The 17261-nt window shown below is 45.1% G+C and overlaps 1 protein-coding gene across 2 annotated transcripts in view; it reads left to right on the top strand.

The window, feature by feature from the left end:
* LOC142484090 (protein hinderin-like) overlaps positions 1–17261 on the top strand; it is a 178816-nt gene that overhangs the window by 115373 nt on the left and 46182 nt on the right. For both annotated transcript variants that reach the window (XM_075584024.1, XM_075584016.1), the window contains exons 7-8: positions 3106–3740; positions 7250–7351. In XM_075584024.1, coding sequence (XP_075440139.1) covers positions 3106–3740; positions 7250–7351 — 737 coding nt within the window. The remainder of the gene's footprint in view (positions 1–3105; positions 3741–7249; positions 7352–17261) is intronic.

Consider the following 17261-nt stretch of genomic DNA (forward strand, 5'->3'; position numbering starts at 1 on the left):
GCTTCTTTTCATGTCTGTCATACTTCAGTAACTTAATTGATGTCATTTGTGAGCCTCTGCTGCAGTCCCAGAAGGTACAGAGTACTGTGTGTGTGGGTATTCTGCTGTTACAAGCACTGACCTTTCACTGTGGGAAACAACATTAGAACTCTGAGCTCTGTATTTCTTTTCAGCTGTAAAGAGGGCAATAGGGGTGAGGAGGTACAATCCAGGCAATCATTATACAATATCAGTCAGTCCACGTAGTTTAAATAGTGACTGCTAATTACCTTGTAGCCACATTGGTCAAGGTGTAAACTACATTACAGTACTGGAAATATTTAATGGATGTATACAAATGGGATGCTCTAGGGTGTGTGTGTGTGTGTGTGTGTGTGTGTGTGTGTACAAATGGGATGCTCGTGTGTGTGTGTGTGTGTGTGTGTGTGTGTGTGTGTGTGTGTGTGTGTGTGTTGTAGTGCAGGCATGCTCATGTCCTTGAGACACCCCAGCAGGTCCGGTTTTAAGAATATCCCAGTTTCATCACAGGTGGCTCAGTCAAAGATTTTGCTGAAGCAGGAACTGAATGTGCCACCTCTACTGCAGCAGGGACTGATTCAGTCACCTGTACTAAAGCTGGGGTATCCTTAACCTGACCTGTGGGGGGTTATGAGGAGTGAAGTTGAGCACCCCTGGTGCAGTGGACGTCTTCTGGTGTGAGATGGACATATGGATTATTATAACTTGGCAAAATCATAGATGTGGAGATGTTTACAAATATTTGATAAGCTGATTAACTCATTACACCACCAAAGTACACCTGCTGTATTCATGCCTGCTCTACATACTTGGACATGCTCAGACATGCTTTTTGTTGCACATCTAGAGAAGAGACTTGTAAGGTCTCAAAACGGATACAAAGGTCTGGCATTTCTTCCTGTGCGTGCATTATCTGGATCGGTATAAAAGTTTGTGGAGCTCGGGAAGCCTTTTTCAAAGGTTCACTACCCCTGAAAATTAAGCTGCATAAGTAGTACAGAGTATGGCTGACGCTTCTTTAACTTACGGGTGTGATACTTAAAATACTGATTACAGCCTTAATAAAATATCTAATGTCCCCCATTTCATGACCTTCCCTCTCTATGCACCTCCAGGAAAGCCCCTGCTGTGGGGAATGGTTCTTAATGGTTTTGTGGTTACTAGGTAGCTAGGGTGGGTACTAAAGAAACTTAACATATAGTATCTGACAGGGTGATCCTTTACACAGTATTGTAACTTTAAGTTCTTTCTTGTACCTCTGAGAGGATTGTGGGAGGTATGAGTAGACCTCTTTAGCATGATGGATTATGACCACTCCCCTCGGGGTCAGGTACATTTAAAGAAACAAAACAGACTGCTGCTTGAGGCGCCACCCTTTGTGATCCTAGTGTGCTGAAGGGTAGCAGGTTAAGGGAAATGGGAGGAAGTACTGCACTCCAAGGGTGGTAGATTGGGGAAATAGCCCCCCAACAGATGTGGTAGGGCCTAATATACTTGCAGAATTTAAACCGGCCTGGAGGAAACATAAGGCTATCCTAAACATGAAAGTAAACGGAATTGGGTCAAAGGTTTTGCAGCAGAACGGGAAATGGATAGACTAGGTGGGCCAAGTGGTTCCTATCTTCCGTCACATTGTATGTTTCTGTGTTGAGTTGACGTGTAACAGCAGAGTACACCGTGTTCGGATTGGAGCTTTAGCAGGAACTAGGTTGACATTAGAAACAGTCTTAATATCTAAAGCAGTGTTTTCCAACCTTTTTTGTTTGGAGGAACCCTTGAAGTATTTCAAAAAATCTCGGGGAACCCCTATCTGGCTGACACATATTAGGTTCGACAGGGGTCAGTCACAACATTTCACACCTCACGAGCCACCTCTATTTCCCACCCTCTACGCATGTATTTCTCTCCCATCCATCTCACTCACTCTCCCCCCTCCCGCTTCGCATGTATCTATCCCTTGCGTCTCACTCTTACTCCCTCTTTTCCCCACTCACTCCCTCCTGCCCCCTCTCTTCTCTCACTAGCCCCTACCTTCCATCAATTACCCCACTCTCTCTCAATCCACCCTACAAAATACATACCAAAAACCCCCACCCCCGGGGGGGTCTGTGGTCCATAGGAGGAACCCCAGAGACTGCTTCAAGAAGCCCCAGGGTTCCACGGAACCCTGGTTGGGAATCGCTGATCTAAAGGATTCAAAATAGCCAAACATTTGCATTAAGAATAAATATATTCATTTATAAAAATGTTTTATCAGGAAGTAATACATTGAGAATTACCTCTCGTTTTTAAGAATGTTCTGGGCATAGAGTTATGATGACAAATAATACATGGTTACAAATACAGTTACATAAGTGAACAGGATTTATACATTATATACAAGACATTGCATGCACAGTTAAAGATAATATATTATAGGAGTATGTAACAGTTACAGACTAGATGGGAGACAGCTTTAGTTTTGAAAGAATTTAGACTGGTGGTGACTGAGAGTCTCCGGTAGATTGTTCCAGTTTTGGGGGGCACGGTAAGAGGAGGAGCGGCCGGATACTTTGTTAAACCTTGGGATCGTGAACAGTCTTTTGGAGTCAGATCTCAGATGATAAATGCTGCATGTTGTAGGGGTGAGGAGCTTGTTCAGATAGACGGTTAGCTTTCCCAGAAAGTATTTGAAGGTAAGACAGGAAAGATGAACTTTGTGCCTAGATATATGTAAGAAAGCCAGTTACATTCTGAAGTTGTTTCCAAAATATTTGTTGTGCTTTAAGTCCCATGCCCCTTTAACGGTTAGAGCTTTGCCCTTTTTGTATTTTCTTGTGAAAAAACCATGAATGGCTTCTCCAGAGGAAATAGCTGTTCGTGTATGTTCATTTTAAGGTTTGGTGCATTCTTCTATCACTGCCATGCACAATTGGCTTGGTTCCTTTATTTTTGGTGATTTTTTTTAAAACTTGGCATGTTTCTTGAACATGGCACCCCTTTTCTCTGAGGGATCCACTAGGTTTCATTGGGAAGTCAAATTGACAGGTAATAGCAATAATAGTTTCAAATCTTCCCTTTTTTTTGTTTTCTTCTTGATTTGTAAAGGTGTCGGATAACATTCCACAGCGGCCAACATCTATTGAACTCAACGGTTCCTACCTCGGCCAAGCCTGTACCCCGCTGTGCCGCAAGACCAGTAGCGAGTCGGGAAGCTGCCATTCACTTGTGAACAACCACCTTTGTAGAAGTGATCCCACCACTAAAATCGGCTTCCACCAGGATCCAAAAAGATGTTCTTTGGAAAACGGTTTTCAGAGGAAATGTGGCAATGTGGGGTTACCAGATTTGCACTGTTCAAACATGGCTCATGGCCATCAAGGCCATTTATGTGGGAGCACCATTGATCATCAAGTTGCTCATTGCTGCTTGCATTTTGAGACCGGAAACATGCACACCACCCCAGGGAGACACCCACCCAAGCTTTCTCCTAGTAGACCCCATGAGTCTTGTTCATTTGTGAGGCACTCGGCCAAGTCTGAGCTGAGTAACGGAGCAGGGACCAGACCAAAGGAGCCAGCGAATGGGAAAGGTATATCTGAGGAAAGAAAACACCAACTTCTGCTGCAAAAGATGGAGCTAGAAATCGAGAAGGAGAGGCTGCAGCAGCTGCTAACCCAGCAGGAAGCAAAACTACTTTGGAAACAGCAGCAGCTGCAGCAGTCCAGACTGGATTATAATCGGTAAGGTTTTTGTTTACAGTACTTTTAACAGTGTAAGAAGGCCAAACATGCCCTTTCTGGTGACTGATGATTGAAATGTAGAATAAAAAAAATTAAATATGACCAGCAGTTTTAAAAGCAGTCTTGTAACATGGACTGTATCTGTATAGAAATTGGTGCACAAAAGTATTATTGGCACTGCCTTTCAACCCTTAATTCCGCGCTAGCACGAAGACTTTTTTTTAATGGTTTATGCCAAGTTGAACTGGGCGGACAATATACCTTTTTTTTGTTTTTGCCGTACAGAAAAAATGAATTCTTGGCACATACCATTATCATCTATACCCCTAGCGCTGTCCATGTGTGTGTGCATGAAAAACAAACTCCTTTTGACGCTGCTGGTGCAAATTCGTACTAAAGCCCCATAGCCACTACAGCCTTGTAGTTGGGTTCTAGTATCTGCACATGTTTATCTTGCAGCGTGATGGCGACAGTAAATATAGCGACAACCAGTCTCCAGAACAAAAGCTCCCAATATCAAGAACCTAGATTTGTCAGTTTGTCGAGGTATCTGATTCTTCACCTCGCTTATAAGTTAAGACAGACTAGACACATGGCATAATTCTGTAAACGCGTGTGCATGCGCGTGTTGAACGAAAAAAGCGCAAAAACATGGAACACCGTGAAAAAAGAGAAATAATTTGATTTAATACCAATAAAGGTGATGCACACAAGAAGTCATGCACTCTGGAGCGAGCAGTGTCTGGGTGTTCTCCGCTGGCTACAGATATCCCCGTCCAGCTCTGGGGAATTCCCTCGCTGTCCGGTCACGGAGCCCCTCGCGCTGCTGGTCGGTAACGTTCTATGTTTTTGCGCTTTATTTTTTACTACATAGGCCATTTATCGAGCTGATACAGAGGTTCCCTCCATCAAGAAACTGCAACTAGGGACCAGGAGACCTACATCACTCCTATGTTGTACTATTGGGACTTGTTTTCTTTGTACGTGTACTGGGACTTAAATTCTCACCTACACCACTGAAGCGCAATTAACTTTTTCTTTATATACAGTGCATATATACACAGAAGCATGTGTATATACTGTATGTGTATATCTTTATACTACTGGAAGAGCACAGTTATGCAGCATTAAGTCGCCAACCAGAATCTGATCAGTGAAAATTACAGAACATTCTGACTCTCACAAAAAGATCCAAAACACAAGTGCTGTAGCAGCCATGGAACAATTCTGCATGAGTAGTGTTTTCTGGCCCGCTAGAATCCATCTTGTTAAGAGTTTGACTATATTCTACATATCCCACTATTTTGGTTTCTCCTCCGTACTGTAACTTGTGTGAGATGCAATGGCAACGTTGCAGTGTTTTGCTCTCTCCTGCACAGACGAAAGGCTCACAGAGCACACTAGAAAAGGCCAGGCGAGCAATTTATTCCTAATCCGTAAAGGCCAGGGCTAAGAAGTTATTAAAGATAATGTTTCCCAGAACAAAATTCCACTTCAACACTTGGTATAGCATGTCCATGTCATTGCACCTTCACAACAGTCTCATTTTGCTAAATGTTACAGCTGTATAACCAAAGCATCATCACATCACCGTGAATACAACATAAAGGTCCTATATTATAATGCATTCAGACTGCCTGATATGAATGTGCTCAGTGCCGACTCTTTCCCTAGTACGGCAACACTTTCCATGATTGCACAGTTGCAGAGGTTAATGCGGGGTTACTCTCGGAATACAAGATGCAAATCACTTTCTGGGGCACACGCGTATTCCTCTACTCGTCCGAGTAAGTCTCCGGGTGCATTGTGTATGGTAGCACGCTTTTTCAGGCATACTGTATATGCACAAATACGTTTGTGTTTGCTCAAATTGGCAGATTTCAGAAGGTTGTAACTTTATGACCCACAAATGTTGGGAAAAGGAGAAAATTCAGCAGTTGTGTAAGTCTGCTTGACAAACTTATTTTTAAGAAAAGCTGCATATGGTGTGCCCCAACATTGGGAGAAGTGCAGTTGTTCAATACTGGAACTTTGCTCCCCTGTAGCAAATATGGCTGAGCAATCACTGTGCACCCCCAGAATCCTAAAGAAATTCTCCTTTCAGTGGATTTGGTAAAACACGGGTTCTATGTACGTGTCACCAATTTGCAGGGTGCACATACCATTATTGGCGCTACTGCCACCATTTTGGGAAGCATAAAATGCGCTAGTCACAATAGATGCCTCTATACTGTACACTTTGTAATGCATGGCATATATGCGACTGTATGCATAGATGACTGTTTTATTATAGAGAACAAGGGTGGCCAAATCCAGTCCTCAAGAGCTACCAACAGGTCAAGTTTTCAAGAGAATCCTGCTTCAGCACAGTTAGCTCAATCGGTGTCTCAGTCAAAGACTGAGCCACCTGTTTTGAAGCAGGGATATCCTGAAAACCTGGCCTTTGAGGACTGGAGTTGCCCACTCCTGGCGTAGTACATGAGATTTCACAACCAGTCCCGCACCTCTGCTTGTCAGAAAGCTACAGCCGGAGCACAGCACTCCATTAAAGCTGAGCAGGAATGCTTTCCGTTCATGCATTTACTCATCCCCTACATAGACAGACTTTGCCCCTTCCGTGTAAATGAGTGCGTGGCTGGCTGCCCTGGCCATAAAGGGGATAATCTCTTTGGTTGATCTTTGTTTCAATGCATTGCAATGTCAGTGTTGCTTCCCCTCTCTAGTAGCAAAGTGGGTAACAAGTGAACAATTCGGGTTTTGAGGCTGCCGTGGGTTTTCTTCTTTCTAAGGCATACGGGTTTGATTTCTGAGCCGTTGAGCTGTAGTAGAGAATATCTTAGGAGAAGTAAATATTGGATATTACAGCTTCGGTGCCAGACACGCCAATGTCCTATTATTACCTGTATGTCATCATGCTCCGTAGTAATGGGCTCTGTGAGGAATGGCGCAGTATTCTATTTATTACACTGCGTAATTGTATCTTAGATGGACGGGAGTTTCTCACAGTTCTCAAGGGCCACCAACAGGTCAGGTTATCAGGACATCCATGCTTCTGCACAGGGGCCTCAATCAGTGGCTCTGTCTTAGATTGAGCCCCCTGGGCTGAAGTCACCTGTACTGTCATTGACTGAGCCACTGATTGAACCACCTGTGCTGAAAGCAGGGATATGCTTAAAACCTGACCTGTTGGTAGCCCTTGAGGACTGGAGTTTGCTACCCTGGACTATCGGCACATGTAGGGCTGGATTGCTGCAAGCACATGTTTAATTAGAAACCAAACACCAAAAAGTATAGCAAATCCGTGTTCTTTTACTTTAAACTCCAGTGCAGGTTTCAACTGGGATTTCACCTAAAGAACCTGGTTTTTCTCATTGTCATCGGACTTGGGAATTTGCTTAGACAAAAAAAACCCCATTTACTCTGCTTTAAGGGCGAACATCCCACATTTCATAGTGTAGTGCACAGCAGATACAGTTCAGAACACAGTCTGATTGGGTTTACGTTTCCAGGTCTAGGAGCCGACATGCCCCTGAACCTCAGCTTATGGTGACTGATGACGTCGGTAGGACTTTCTCTGACCAAATCCCGCTGACGAACGGCTTTGAATTCAGGTAAATACATTCTTCTCTTTGGTAAGTCACCTCAATTTCTGTGGGTCAGTAGAGATGTCAGATCCATTACATTTTCGCCTCCTTCCCAGCAACTCCACTCTCACTCTTGGTACTCAAACCATCTTTACTTGTCCTGCCAACAAAGGGAAGTGTGCGCACGTGTCGGGGGAAGGGCGAAGGCAAAGCTCCATTGTTTCCTTTGTAACCCATTCCCTACCAGCGAGGTCAGCGGTGTGTTATTACTCGCCAAGCCTTTATTCGAGGAGCTGCTGCTTCTCGGCGTGGTGGTTAGGGGTTAGGACGCTGTCCTCCTGGAGACCTTGGGCATATCCCTTTGTTTCAGTGAGCCGCAGGCACCAAAAACGAGATTGCAACACTTTCTATACAGCACTGTGTACATTCAGTACTATAATGTTTCTAATAGCTTTTTCTTTTATAGCGCAGACAGTATCCGCAGCACTGTACATAGAAATTTTAAAGGCGCGAGTCCCTGCCCCATAGAGCTTACAATCTATTTTTGATGCCTGAGGCACAAGAAGATAGTGACTTGCCCTAGGTCACAAGGAGCCGGCACTGGGATTTGAACCAGGCTCCCTGATTCACACTTCAGCCCCAATAAGAAAAAGTATTATTGAAAGCATTAGTGTGATTGCATAATAAAGGTTGCTATTTAAAAGCGCGCTCCCCCAGCATATTCCCTGCCCTTCTTTTGGGGAATCGCAAGCCAGTGGTAATCAGTTGTAATGTCAGAGGGCTTGAACAGGGGTGCTCAACTCCAGTCCTCAACCCCCCTCTCACCCCCCCCCCCCACCCCCGCCAACAGGTTGGGTTTTTGGAATATCCCTGCTTCAGCACAGGTGGCTCACTCAGGCTCAGTCTTTGACTCCATCTCTGATTGAGCCTCCTGTGCTGAAGCTGGGCACTGGCATATCTGCAGTTTAAACACTGTGACAGTGGAACAGGTGTGGGTAACGGGGTAAGACTTCAGCTACACTTTTACGTGTGTCTTTTTTTACTGTATCCTGGAGGGGTTTTTTTTGTTTTTTTTTAAACCCACTGTCACCTTATTGTGGGTCTCACAAAGAGACAGTATTTCCCAATGCTGCATTACCTAACTCCTTAGGCTGCGGCCCCGCTGCCTGCACGTCTGCGAGGCAGGCGGCATGCGCAGCCGAGTCCCCCGGTCTGCAGAGAGCTGCGGGGGGATGCGTGACGGCGCGGCCGTGATGTCACCCGGCAGGTTCGCCCTAATTGGATGAACCGCAAGGGGGAGTGGCCTAGCCCCTGCAGCGTCCGCCACAGCGGGCGCTGCAGTAGCCAGCGGGGACCTGGCCTTAGCATCCCTGGCAGCAGAGGAGTTAAAAGATATCCGCTTTAAGAGCCCTTTCATGTGCTGTGAGCTAATTGGACACAGTTCCCTCAGGTGGAATGAACCAGGGGGAATGAACAAGTCAATCTGTAGTTTCAGTCCACGGTTAAAAATGACCATTTCAGTATTATTGGTGAGCAAGAAAACGAGTGTCCAGGGACCTCCTAATATAAGCTGCTTATTCCCAGCTGGAATAGCAGAACCTTCACCACGGGACAGAAGCAGCTGCTGCTGCTGGGAAGTCCTGACATGGCAGCAGCGAAGCAGAAACACGGCCGCTTGCTGTGAATTAGCTGCAGATAATGCCACATTTGACGTTCTGTCTGGTTAGCACTGAACGTTTAGCAGTCATTTCCAATACCCTGCAGAAGGGCTGCACACCTTCCTACGGCCACAGGACCACTACAGCATGGAATTGTATCCCTCTTGGTGCCAAAAGATGAAAGCAGCAACTCCTGATATGTTACGGCTACGGCCCCAGTGCTCCCTGCTGCACGCGCGCCTCGCGGCACTTGCACAGATTACAGCTGCGGTCTGTAGGGGAGCGATGGGATGCAGGCCACGGCGGGGCTTTTCTCCCCTTCCATTGGCTGCCCGCCGAGCACGTGACCGCGTCACGGCACGGGAAGACAAAATTGAGAGGTGAGCGCTCACACAAGGAGCTACTGGGCCTGCCTAACTAGTGGTGAGTGTCTGGTGTGCGGTGTGCGTGCCGCCGTGACCAATGGGGACCCAGCCTTACAGGTGGAGGGTGTATGTGTAATAAGCTTTTTAGACCAGGCATATGATAATACTCATCAATGCATTTCACTGCAGTTTGGTGCATGCTGTTTTCAGCAGTGTCCATAAACTTGTAGATTAATCACCGGTTGGGTTGACTTTTAATAGACAAACAAGTGTAGTACATAAATTACATTATACCAGTGATTCCCAACCTTTTTTGTTTGATGGAACCCTTGAAGTATTTTGTAAAATTTCGGGGAACCCCTATCTGTATGACACATATTATGTTCGACAGGGGTAAATCACAAAATAGACGTGTAAAGAAGTAGGGTTAATATATAATAATTAACTCATACTTTTGAATAAATCACCTTCCTATGCGTTAAAACCGTAATAATTATAATTTTTTTTACTCGATTACTCACAAGTTTTTTCCAAATTCTAGCGTAGGCCTGCACAACTTGTAAAGTGAGAAGGGCCGAACTGCTCCAAGGAAAACAGATTTGGGCCGCACGGGTAAAATTATCATCATCATATCTCCCCCAACCCCTCATCGTCATCAACCTCATATCTCCCCGAGCACCCTTCATCATAATCATCATTTCTCCCCCAGCACCCCTCATCATCCTCATATACACACCCCCATCTCGCATCACCCTCCCCCCTGCTTCTCACATCACACTCCTCCCCCCCTGCATCTCACATCCCCCTCACCCTGTATTTCACAACACCCACCCCCCGGCATTTGAAATTGCCCTCCGCCACCCTGGATCTCACATCTCCCTCCCCCCACCCCATGCCTACCTCCGGCAGGAGGAGGGGTTGGTATCCTGCAGTTGCCGGCGGAGGAGGCGTCAAGCAGCAGAGCAGACAGGACTGCACTGCTAGAGCGCGTTCCTACCCTGCAGTCCTGAGATTGGGCTCTGGGGGATGGACGAGGGGTTGGGGACGGACGAGGGTGGAGAGCCAGGAAAGCCGTCGCGGGCCGCACAGTCCGTGGCCCATAGGCGGAACCCGTGAGACTTCTCCGCAGAGCCCTGGTTGGGAATCACTGCATTATAGTGTGCAGGGCTTTGCAAACACATTCTTAACATGCACCTTTGTGGCACTGTATACAATTTTTTTCATATGTAAGGAATTCCCATATTACAACCTTAGGAGGGAACAATATTTCAGGGGAAAGTGCTAGAACAAGAGATTATGCTCTGAAACTGGAAGATGGCAGGCTCAGGGGAAAGGCAAGAAGTAATTCATGGAGAGGGTGGTGGATTTGTGGAATAGTCTCCAGAAATGGTAGGGTCTAAGGCAGTAAAGGATTTAAAAATACTTGGGATAGACCAGACTATCCTAAGTTTGAAAGAGAGACCCGCATTAAATAGGTTTTGAGGTTTTACAACAGCTGGGAAACTAGCAGATTACAGGTGTAGCTAGGCTTACTGTCCCCAACACCGCGGCCCGACACTAAAAACAGTACATTGTGTGGCCCGGGAGGATTAATGCGGGATCCCCGCAGCGTTATTCCTATCGGGAAAGCCAGTCTTTTATAGAGCTCCTCAGAGGAGTCCCAGAGAGAAGCTGTCTCCCCAGAGTAGCTCTGACAGCCTCTCTCGCCCTCTCTCTCCCTCCTCTGAAGCGGTCTCTGTATCTGCCAAGTTGTGGTCTAAGTGGTTCTGATCCGCCGTCATATTCTATACAAATCTTTCTTCAGCATCAATACAGTTACTAGAAGTTTTAACTAAAGTCTGCGAACACAACATGCCACTTCAAGTAGACTTGAACTAAACAATCTAGGTCCCTTCAGTAGTTTATCCTCTTCAGATAGCAGAGGTTTTTCACAGCAATGTGGTGACACCTCCCCATCCCTAGCAGCACCGCCTGACCGATGGTTTTGTACCACATTGCGAAGCATACAAAGGCATCTTCACATAGGGTTTGTGAGCACTTTGTCACCTGTGCATTGCCCCAAAACAGCCCATGCTGTGTTATTAGATACGGGGTGGCCTAGGTTACATGGCAATACATTAATATGGATATTTTTTCAGCGTTTTCCCAATTACTTTTGGATGGCTTGGTGCATCTCTCCTCTCCCACTTGCTAGCACTCCATTATTGGAGCGTGCTCATTTCCATTGATGTGCACTGCTGATTCACACACCCTTGCCTGCAATACTTCCCACACATAATAGAGAATAAATTGCTATTAGGTTTTGCAATTGTATATAATTACCTCAAAAATGAGTTTTTAATTATAAAAAAATAAAAGATGGGTTTTTTTTTCCAGCTCTTTTGTGTATCATTTATTTAAAATTCAAGTTTTAGTGTCTCGCCTGAGCAGATTTACAATTTTAAATAGTTTAAGCAATTTTAATAGCAAGATCAGAATAATGATCTTAATCCTCCTCCACGTGGGAGGATGATCTTGGTAGGGATAAGAAGGCCATCTTTACAACTTAAATTACCCAGAACTGTGACCATTATTCAAAAACAAACATTAGCCGGAGGCACCTTTTTATTCAGATATACTATGCAGAATTCTTTGTTGCATGCCTCCTGAATGGAGTATTGCGTTGTGTAATGGCACAGAGTATGAATACACAATACTAGACATCAGCCTTTCACACCTCCATCTCCTTAGAAGTCAAAGTTGCATTCTCACAATAGATAGATACTGTATATTGGGTTGACAATAAAAAAATAAAACTCCACCATATAAGCTCCATCACTTATGGTGCAGTGGTAGACTGTGGCGAAAGTAACCTGTGGTGTGAAGATGTATATTATACTTGTAAGTCCTGCACCGAAACATTGATATTTTACAATAAAGACTTACAGTATGTTTGTGTAACACACCTACCCCCGGCCAATAGAAGAGGGGCCACAGCAAACTGTTTCACCATCTCTTCCATTGAGATTTCCTCTGTGTCCAGGGATGTTCAGCGCTTACCTTGTATTTCGTGCAGGGTTGTGGTGTTTAGCAAGAAATGGTGCCAGGAACTTTCTTAACTGTTATTAAATGGTCCGAACAGAACCGGTTTTCAGGTTACAAAAATCTCTTACATGCAGACACATACTCTGGTTTCCTCAACCTTGAGGCTTGAATGCAGAGTAGCTCTTTTCAAGTCTTTCCCCCGCTGCCAAAAACAGAGCTGGAACCTTTCTCCTGCAATTCCTTAGCAGCTCTCCCAGGTCTCCTGAATGAGCCCCTATGTGAAGTACCTCTGTGGCAGGATCCTGTGTAGTGTCTGAACGGCCCCTTCACTGGGAGACTTGCCCTAACTTAGAAGACAAGAAATGTTGCTTACCCCTTTTATAGGTGTAGAAGCCCTGGAGATCCCCTTAACACATGTCCATTTAACATCTGAGGAAGATTGACTGTGCTGTTGATCGGGTTCCCGGCATCTGAATGCATGTTCTCTGGCTTTATGGACTATCTTTGAGTATCTGGATGTAAAATACATTGTGCAAACAATCCAGGAGTTGCGTCCCACTACCTGTGATTTGGACCCATTCCAACACACCTTCTCTTAGGCTATGTTTATGTAATCGGCCCACTGTTTGCCAAAATAGTCCAGTGGTCTTTGCAGGCAGGAATCTTTCCAAAACGGTTGAAGGAAAAAATCATTAGATCTCTTATTTTAAAAAAAATTAAAAGCCTTTATTAGTCCTGTACTACATAACTAATTACAGGCCTGTGTCACACCTTCCTTTCCTAGAGAGGTGGTTGCAACCCAACTGGAAACGCATCTATCAACCCATAATATTTAGGACATATTCCAGTCAGAATTAAGCACGGTACTGAAACATCTTTGGTTTGTGTGCTTCAAGATCAGAGACATTGGTGACTGTTCGATCTTTGTACTACTTGATCTCTCTGCAGCATTTGATACTGTGGGCGATGGGATCTTAATAGAGCACTTGAAGGATTTCTGTGATCTGGGTGACAGTTCTCAGCTGGTTCAGATCTTTTCTCACTAGCAGGTCAGAGTATCTTCAGGAGTATACTCCTCTGCACCAATGCTCCTATCATGTGGAGTGCCACAGGATTCTATCTTATCTCCTATGTTGTTCGCAGCGTACAAGCTGCCATTAGGTGCCTAACCAAAAGACATGTCCTGTGTTATCAATGCTAGGCAGATGACAAGCAGAGTTGTGACCTTGAGTAACTATTGACTGATAATGGGTCCTAAGCACCCATTATCCATCATCCATAGATGTTTATCTGTGCTCCTAGAGTAGATGAGTGTCAGTTGGTTGAGGTTGGATCCTGATAAGCCAGAAGTCTGTGTGGTGGATGCAGTCAGAAGATAACACTGCAACTAGGTCAATCAACTGGCCTTAAGCTTGGGGCTTCCTAGTTGCCCAATTCTGTCTGTGCACGGACTCTCGGTGTGATCAAATCTTCACTCTTCTTCCTATGGAACATAGCCAGGATTAAGCACATCATTTCCCCCTCTTCTCCCCCCCCCCCACCCCTTCGTCTTGTCCCCCAAGAGTATCATGCTATGGTTGTACATGCCTTTGTGTCCTCATGCCTGGACTACTGTCTGGGTCTTTCGGGAACATATGCGCCAATGCTGCAGACAGGTTATCTAACCAGACCCATTCTTGCCACAGGACATCTGTTCTTTTCTCCAGTTCTCTGCACTGGCTACCTAGAAACTGGTGAAATTATTTCACGATTGGCAAAGCACTATATGATCAGGGTCCCAGCTATCTGAAAGAGCTAGTTCCCTACACTCCCATTTGCTCACTTTGTTCTGCAGATGGACTCCGAACAGTTCCCAGAATCTCCTCGACTTCCTTTGGCACCCCAGCTTTAGCCACGTTGCTCCCACTCTTTGGGACAGTCTGCCTCGTACAGTTCGAGAGGCCCCGTCTCTGAAAATCTATAAAACATGGTCAAGACCGGTTTACCCAGGAACTTAATTAATGAACCACAACTTGTCCAGCATTTAATAGCTACAGTACTTTCCCATCCTATATTGTATCTTTCTTTGTGTTTGGTCTCTTATAACCTTAAATGTTTTCTTCTTTTTTCTTTATTGGAACGGTGAAATGCTTTGCGTCCTATTGGAAGAAAAGTGCTTTATAAATACATGTGTTGTTATTCTTTTATATGGCTAGGTTCAATGCCTTGAGCTCTGGTTAGCCTACAGTATTCTAGCGAGGATGTACTATATTGGTTGCTTGGTGACTAACCTCTTCAGTCTGGCCTAATGTTCTGTCCCGCTGTGACCTACTGTAGATATGTGGAACCGGTTAGGTATTTTACTTTGTCAACAAATTCTACACACACTGAAGCATTATGTAACAAATGTTATTAGATTATTGAGAGATGTGAGAAAAAGAGAAAAGACCACATTAAGTAGCAACAAAGTTAAGGAAGGTAGTCCCGCCTGTATTATTATTACAAATAGAATGTGTGTGTATATGTATAGATGTCTGTTTATATATATAATACGCACATACAGTGTGCACACAGTACATACACACACTGCAGCACAAGCAGGTATGTGTAGTGCAATAAATAGATTATTATAACGAGAAATGATGTAATCTGTGTGTTTATTATGAATAATTGGGTACATGAAGATGGTAAACCAGATTCAAGCCACTGTTATTTTCAGGGGTAAAATAACATCCTCATTGAAACAAGTCTCTTTTTCCAAACTTATCCTTGAGAACTTGACTTGGACGAGTTATTGGGATAAACCAATCTTATGGTGCATTTACTTGAAGGAATAGCTTAGTGGCAAGAACACTGCGTCTGAACTGGTGAACTTTAAGTCCCTTTATTTCCGGTGCATGTGGTCCTATAATGAGATTGTAAGCTCTCCAAGACAGTGACTTGCGCCTGCAAAATGTTATGTACTGTGCTGTGCACACTGTCAAAGCTATAAAATATCTTTATGGTAGGCACCTTGAATGGTAGAATGGCTGGCATAGTTACCTTCTGATGAACAGAGAAGACAATTAGTCATAGATGGAGTTGTACACGACGTTTCAATAATCTTCAGATATTGGAAATATTTCTGTACAACTACAGATTTACTATTACTTTAAAAAAATAAAAACCATGGCTTCCCCCAGTATAGCTGCCAGTGGCCCATTATTTTCTGATAGGACCTGCTGCTGGGATCCCCCGGCAGAAATGATGATCAGTCTGGCTACGTCTGTATGTCTATGAATATCGCGTTGTGTGGTATCTTTTTAAAGGCGCAATCCACCGTTTATTTTTATTTTTATCACTTTTGAAGCAGGGGGTCTTTGGAGCATAACCCCGTGAATTTCAGCTCTGGGGACCCCTGCTTCAGTAGATACTTACCTCCATAGGGGGTAGCGGTAGCCACTCTGGGCTAGCTGTGCTTTAAAGTTTAAAGCCCCCCGTCACATGGCCCAATAAGAACCCGAACCCGATAATATCATGGCTGCCTTTTTGCCCCCCAGGGCGCGGGAGCTTTGAACAGCGGCTAACGGCGTCTACTAGGGAGGTAATTATCTCCAGAAGCATGGGGTCCCTGGAGCTGAAATTAATGAGGTTGAACTACGGGGACCCCATGCTTCAACCCTGGGGGAACTTGGATTGCCTCTATTGGATGAACAAAACCTATATTTGTTAGGGACCAAATAATAATAGCATGTTCTTGTATAGCGCTGCTGGTTTTACCTACCACTTTACAGAGACATTTTTGCAGGCACAGGTCCCTGCCCCGTGGAGCTTACAATCTATGTTTTTGGTGCCTGAGGCAAAGGGAGATAAAGTGACTTGCCCAAGGTCACAAAGAGCTGACACTGGGAATTGAACCAGGTTCCCCTGCTTCAAACTCTCAGTGCCAGTCAGTGTCTTTACTCACTGAGCCGCTCCTTCTCCCGACCAGCACTGATAGCTATTGACTATTGATATTGACTAGGTGAAACACAGCAGTGAAATAAAATGGGGTTTATTTGGATAAAACCTTGGAAATAACCCAAAACACAAAATACAGAAATATACACACTTACTGGGGTCTGGGGTTCAGATCTAGCCTTTCCTAGTTGCAGAGCACCCGCTTGCAAGGGCTTACCCTGATCTGAACCTTGTGCCGGACGTCCAGGACTGAGACTTTACCGAAACTCCTGACCGGGACCTCGTCCCGATACTCCTGGAACTTTTTTCGTCAGGAAATCCTGACTGCGACCGCTACATTCTCAGATGAGAACTTGGTCCTCACGTCTGACATTGTCTCTGCAGGGCAGACTTTCCTAGCTTCAAAACGAAGCCTGTTGCTTGTCATTTGGGACAGAGCAACTTTGAAAAGCCGCCCCAGCTTCATCGACTCAAGCCACAAAATAGTCTGGTTCTCTGACTGGGGCTTCTCCTTACATACCCTCCGCTGAATTATGTTCAGCATGGAGGAAGGAGGAGCGACCAATCAGAGCGTGGGAATTCCTCCCCGCCAGCCAATAGAAACAAGGGCTCGTACTTTGGCTGTCAGAGGAGGGGGCGTGTCAAGCCGGCTCAGGATGCCCCTTGGGCGGGACATATGTATCGATCAATGGGAAACGTGCCTACGTTCTGCGGCTTCCCCCAGTCAATCCATTGCCACCTACTGGGCAGGCTCCTCTGAGCCTAGCAAACCAGAGCGTCCTCCCCGCAGGGGGTCTCTGTTCTCCAGACTCAGTACTCCGCCCTGTCCACTTAGCACCCCAACACCTCTCAACATCCCGTCTCCCTTTTCAACAACGGACTCTATGCAGACTTGCTGGCACCTTAAACTTATGCCCTGGCGGACTGCATAGAACCTTATAGTACATTATAAAGTACACTTTAATAAAGAAT

This window comes from Ascaphus truei, chromosome 1, assembly GCF_040206685.1.
Source record: "Ascaphus truei isolate aAscTru1 chromosome 1, aAscTru1.hap1, whole genome shotgun sequence".
NCBI classification, from domain to species: Eukaryota; Metazoa; Chordata; class Amphibia; order Anura; family Ascaphidae; genus Ascaphus; species Ascaphus truei.